This window comes from Manis javanica, chromosome 13 (genome assembly GCF_040802235.1).
Source record: "Manis javanica isolate MJ-LG chromosome 13, MJ_LKY, whole genome shotgun sequence".
In the NCBI taxonomy this organism is placed as follows: domain Eukaryota; kingdom Metazoa; phylum Chordata; class Mammalia; order Pholidota; family Manidae; genus Manis; species Manis javanica.
The window spans coordinates 62,378,550-62,384,643 of record NC_133168.1 but is presented as its reverse complement, the minus strand read 5'-3'; the positions used below and the strand labels follow the sequence as shown (position 1 = coordinate 62,384,643).

Below are 6,094 nucleotides of genomic sequence, written 5' to 3'. Positions count from 1 at the left end.
CATGAGGCTAAAAGTGGATTTGAAAGAGTAATTGGCTAAATACCAATAGCATCTAAGTTACCAAAACAAAAGCTCAATAGGCTTTGTGTACATGTTTTTTAAAACCCAATATTACTTTTTCCCTATCAATAAGCCTGTTTGTGAAGGAAATCAAGAATTACATACAAAAGAGAGAACACAGGGGCACAGAGAGGAGAGAGTGAGACAGTGAGAACAAGAGAGAGAAATGTATTAGCGTGGAGAGAGGAACTGCAGGAAAATATGTAGACTTATCAGGATATGGGTTCTCTTTATATTTTATTTTCATAAATGTACATTCAAAGCTCAGATTCCATTAATGAACACAGCTGAAGAATATCAAAGTCATCTTGTGTTAAAATTACTTTTATTCAGGATGAAAAATACAATATGTGACCAGATTAGATGACAGTCTATGATTAGTTCTTTAACACATATTTCAAAAGAACTACATACATATTTCTCCTCAGTTGTTACTGCAATATATTTCTTTTTATTTATTATTACTTAGGTTACAATGTAGTGTTTTATGTAGCTTTTCCTTAATAGCCAATAGAGGACATGTTGCACACAATTACAGGCAGGAAAAAATTATTTAATACACAACTTTTCAAAGTAAGAACAAGAAAGACGCCAAATCTACAACTTATAGTCCAGAGTTCAGGGGATTTTTTTTTAAATAGGTGCTTTTCTTGGGTATGATGCAGCCTAATAAAAGCTCCAGATTTTTCAGACTGTAGTGGCATAAAGCTATTTCCAACACAATGGATGAAGATGCATTTCTGAGGTAGAAAGGTGGTCATGGCTTTCCTCTTATATAAAACAATTTTCTTCTCAAAATATCTATGCTGCAAATAGACACCCTTATCCCCCAACCCACCCAACCTATTCTAAAAGAATAGTGATTTCTAACTTTAAGCCTCCTTCTGGCCTAATCCCAGTTTAAGAAAACCCAAAGTTACAATGTCCTGATGTTTTAAATGCACATATGCTTGAATCAAAACACATTCTTTTCACTTTTTTTTTTTTTGGTTTCTCTACATTTGGTAATTATAGAACATGTTGAAATTGAATCAATTAAATATTAAATCAGAAGCTGAACCAAATACCTAACTGAATGTACTTAATGGTACAGGCAGGGGTACCACCATCTAAGCATTAATTTCATTCTTCTATAGAAATATTAACATAGGCTTTTGAGAAGCATCCTTCCCAAATGTATTGATCAAATGAAGGGTAATAAAACATGTATTCATTTGCCCAAAAGGTAAAATGAGACACGCATTAAATTTGTGTCTGTTATCAGAAAGATAATAACTGGGAGTTTTAAGAATTATGAATAGCTTGAGTATACATAAACAGCAATAACATTCTCTCTTCAAAGGCAATTTGAGAAAAAGATGTGTTCTGGTAGCACAATTAGGTAAAGGTCTGCTGTGTAATGACAAAAACCAAGACTTGGGAAGTAGGAAATGTGGTAAGTTTTGTTTCTGTGTCAAAATGAAAATATGCTCAAATGGGTACCCTTTGGTAAAATAATCTTTGAGATTATTATAATCCTGCTGTAAGTCTCCTCTATCATATAGATTGGGGTATAAAATAAATAAAGAAATCAAGACTTACTTCTACAGAGCAGGGAAGTAAAATGCAGGGGGGAAAAAAAATCCCAATAGGAATGCCAGTTCAGCCCATGGGATTCTACTGTGGTTATTCAAGTGGTCGCTAAAGAACTAAGTATATGATGTCAAATAAAGTTTTACAGTATAACAGAGCTGTAGCCTAATCCATATACATAAAATGTTTGATTGAAATATGTGAATTTATTAATTTGGCCAAATCATGGAAACAAATACAGGAAATCTATTTGGTCATGTGGCTGATAAATTATAAATAACCGAAACATATTGGTAACAGAGTCAAAGAAATAAATGAAGCTATTGTACAAGGTTAATATGAAGGAATGTAAAAATGTAAAATTATCTTCTAATTCTTATGCAATCGTTGTCATGGTTATTAAAAAGAAGTATTGTATTAGAAAGCCCCCACCCCCGTTCCCAACGCTGTATACAGTATACAAATCAATGACAAATGTGTTACCATTTCCAAATACCACTCTGTTCATTAATTTACAGTTGCATAGAAAGGGAAGAAGGAAACAATAATATGTGATTATAAAAAGAAAATATCCTTTTCTCTTTGGATAGTCAGTGTTTTACTCCTTCAGTAGAACACAGTCAGCACTCAACAGCATGTTTCAAGGAGCCACGGAGCCACGGACCTTCTGATAAAATGGAACTTGGAATTGGCATTTGCTGAAAAGGGCAATACTGTAAGTCAGGAAATGTTGGTTGGCTAGATGAATACTTCACATTGCCTGTGGGCAGGGAAAAGAGTGCTGTCAGAACAACATTACAGGTAGCAGAGACCTGTCAGCTCTTTCAGGAAATACAACTGCTTCTTTCAGAACTAGTTGAGCCCTATTTTGCTGTGTTCAAAGGGAACCTTTTACTCCCATGTGATTTTTGATCCCTGGGATGAATCTTCTCTCATCCTGAAGTCACCTAGTCTGCTTTTGATCATGCAGCTGACAGATAAAGTCTGGAAGATTCTTCTCTTGCCCAGGCTGGAAAACAAGTTAAAACTGAGAGGACTTGGCTTTTTTCTTGCTGGAAGTACCAATGGTGGGTGGATGAAGCTGGTGCAAGCCAGTCCTACCTCTCCCGCGGGAACTGCGGGAGCTCTCTCACAGAAGGGGTGCACTTGACAATTCCAACCAGTCTCATCCCAAGCTGGGATCCAGACAAGCAGAAGGCAAGTTAGGAATCACAGTCCAAGGGTATGCAGTGGTGCCAGTTAAAGGCTCAGGGCCAATGTACATATCTGAGCCACACTCGGGAGTAGCATCAACCCTTTGGAGGAAAGGTCAAACACTGGGTCCATCATCACTAAAACCCATGTTCTCAAACTTCTGAATGCATCCTCCGCTTGCTTGCTCTCCTCCATATCCAGATCGCCCCTGAAGACACAGCTTCCTCCAGCACCCTCTCACACTCGACTGTTTCTCAACTCCCACTCCTCATATATTGGACAAGTCCTTTCTAGGGGCTCACTGTGTCTTCCAGGGCCTTTTCTCTCTCCCCTAAAAACACCCAGCTTTGACTCTCATGCCATCAGACACCACCACCTACCATGCAGCCATCTTCTGATCCCTTGGGTCGTGTTCCCCTACTGCTTGAAGAAGACTTAGCTCATGGTCACCCACTTTAAAGCTATTTTTGAATCTTAGTGATTTCAATAGCCATGTAGATGATTCTTCCCAAACTTTGGCCTCTCAGTCTTGAGTTCCTCTCTTCCAGTGAACCTCACCTTCACCTTTCTCAGCCACTCACTCTAAGTTCCAACTATGCACCTTTACCAATACCTGCAGCCCTCAGCATTTCAACTGCAGTCACCCCACCTCCTGACAACCACCACAACCTTTCCAGCTTGCTTGCTCTCAGACTATGACTTCACCCATCCTTTGGTACACAATCCACTGATCCTGCCACCTTCTTTCTGTCTCCCACGCCTTATGCATCCTCTCTTCTTTCCTTGCCAAGCTCTGGTGCCTGGATCAATCATTACCATCACTCTTTCACTCCTTTGCTTCTCCCCTTGTACTGTTATATTCTCTTGGTCAAATGAGAACTTCAACTTTGGTTAAATGCAACACTCAGCCTACTCTGGTGCCTGTGCTCACAAACTTGAATGTGGCCAGAAGGCAACAAAGACGCCTCATGTTAAATTCATGCACAGGCAGGGTGTGGTGGCTTGGATGCTGCCTGGCAGTCACACTCTATCTCCCTGCCCACTTGCTCTCCTGACCGCTAAGCAGTGGCAGCATATCCACCCGTCCGCGATCTCTGCAGAAACCTTGGCTTCTGATTCACTAAGACAACAGAAGCTATCAGGAGCCCTCACACAGCATCCGCTGATGCACTTCAGTGACCTACTGATCCTCCCTCAAGTTCCTAATGATGAACTAACCGTGCTTCTTGCTAAGCCCCAGCTCCCCTTGCCATTGGGACAATTACATACTCAGAAGGCTCACTGTTCAAAAAGATTAATAAACAAGTTCATGAAAGAAAATGTTTTCCAAAGAGTTACTGTGGTCTTGTGGCCCACTATTACTCAGAGTGCCCAAGAACGAAGACACCAAAAAGCGTAAGGCTAAGGCTGACGACAGTTCTCAGCAAATTTTTAAATGAAAAATCAGAACAAAACCACTTTGTGTGCCACTCCAGTTATGGTCTTTAAGTCACGGTCCAGCCACCCTTAGTAGACACCTGGGAGTACAGTGGTCAGCCAAATCTATCCAGGGTGGCTTTACAGGAAACATGAAGCCGTTAAAGAGCTGTTACAACACAAGGATCAAGCACTTGGCATTTTGGGAAGACCTGGTTTTGGGGAGGGGGGCTTCCCGTCCCCAGACTGACAAACTGCTGTCCTGAATCAACCAACATTTAAATGTCAGGCAAGTTTACTTGTTTACATGGGGAAAAAAGTAGCACAAAAACCAATAGTAACTAATTACTCTAGGCTGTCATTAACAACACCTGAGCCCAGCATCCCAGTGACTCTTACCTGTGGCCTGCTGGGGAGATTTGCTGAAACAGAAAACACAAGAAATCAGTGGAAGTGGGGCTGGTGCTCTGGCGCTTCCCCCTCTCAGGCTGGCGAGAGTGGGCAAGGTACCACTCCCAGCTGTTAAATAGATGCTAGTAAGAAAATAAGAAACAGGTTGGGGGGTCTTTTTTGGAGGGATGGGGGCTTTAGCTAGATGTTTTAACAAGGGCTAGTTGCCCTGGTTAATTTCTTATATCCTACGTGCTTTAAGATAAATTAATTCCACTAAAATATGCAGAACATATGCTGGCTCTCTCAACTATATACTAAAGCATTTGGTGAGTAATTTGTTTTCCCCCCCAAAAAAGATCTCAAAATTTCTTATAGAAGTCATGTCATGTATTTTGGTTTATGTATCAGAACAGTGAGATCTTATGTTTCACTGAACAGTAAAAATTGTGACCAAGACATCATTAGGGAAATGAAGGGCCATGAGTCTTTAGTGTCTGCCATCACTGGCTCACCCTTATCCCAAAGGCCTTAGAAGGATGGTGGCTGATGTCCTGCATCAGAGAAAGGGCTGACCTGCCCCCTGACAGTCTTCTAGGCACTTGGGCTAATAATTATGCCTTTGAGGGGCCTAGGTAAGAGCATCAGAGAAATCAGAATACAGTGTCTAATTCTCCAGTGCATCTGAGCCGTTCAATTCCTTTCTGCTTCCAAGGGCACAGCACGATGCCGCTGCTCTGCTGGGCCGGTGAGCGCAGCTGCGTGGAGGGAAGCGCTGTCCCTCTGGTGATGCTAACATCTGTTCTAAGGCAAACAAAAATTGTCCCTAATCATCTAGCATATTGCATTCCTTCCCTCTCTTATGTGTCTGTGCTGAGGGAAAAGAAAGATATCTGTGACCACACAGTGGGTGCTTTGAGAGAAAAAAATGAGAAAGTAAGAAGGGCAAACTTGTTATGATGGCTGGAGGGAAAAGGTGAGCCCCAGTAGTACTGAGGGGAAGAACTGGGGTAAAAACAACCTAGTACACTCCCAGACATGTAAGTTACATCAGGAAAAAGAGAGTGGAACTCCTTCCATGGGCCTCCTTACATCTTACAGCTGAGGGGAGCTTTAGAGAGTTTAGTTGCATGAATACTGCACTACAGGCAGAGAGAGATGCTTCTCTTCTAAGTAACAACCGGCTAGCTAAACTCAAACAGGAATTGAATCCATTTTGCTCCAAATCAACATTTTTAACCCCACAGCTTTTTTATCGAATAAAAGACTCTGGGTTACTTCCCTGAACAAATCACCCAAATATATTAAAAGGAAATCATTGCATTCTAGTAAGATTTGAGTTTTTGATGAATGTCACTCAAGTTTAACAAACACAGGCAGTTCACAGTGAAAATATGCCTGTAGGTAAAACATAATTTTAAAAGCATTTGTTGTTCTATCAGGAAAAAAAAAAAACAACAAC

General features: G+C 40.8%; 1 protein-coding gene across 13 annotated transcripts in view; it reads right to left on the bottom strand.

Moving 5' to 3' along the window:
* Positions 1 to 366: 366 nt before the first annotated feature.
* UTRN (utrophin) overlaps positions 367 to 6,094 on the bottom strand; it is a 454,961-nt gene continuing 449,233 nt past the window's right edge. For 11 of the 13 annotated variants that reach the window (XM_037022103.2, XM_073219702.1, XM_073219701.1 and 8 more), the window contains 2 exons: positions 4,642 to 4,664; positions 367 to 2,392 (listed from right to left, as the gene is read on the bottom strand). In XM_037022103.2, coding sequence (XP_036877998.2) covers positions 2,384 to 2,392; positions 4,642 to 4,664 — 32 coding nt within the window. In that variant the 3' untranslated portion in view covers positions 367 to 2,383. Of the gene's footprint in view, positions 2,393 to 4,641; positions 4,776 to 6,094 lie in introns of those variants that run through there. The other 2 variants (XM_073219703.1, XM_073219704.1) reach the window with 1 other exon arrangement.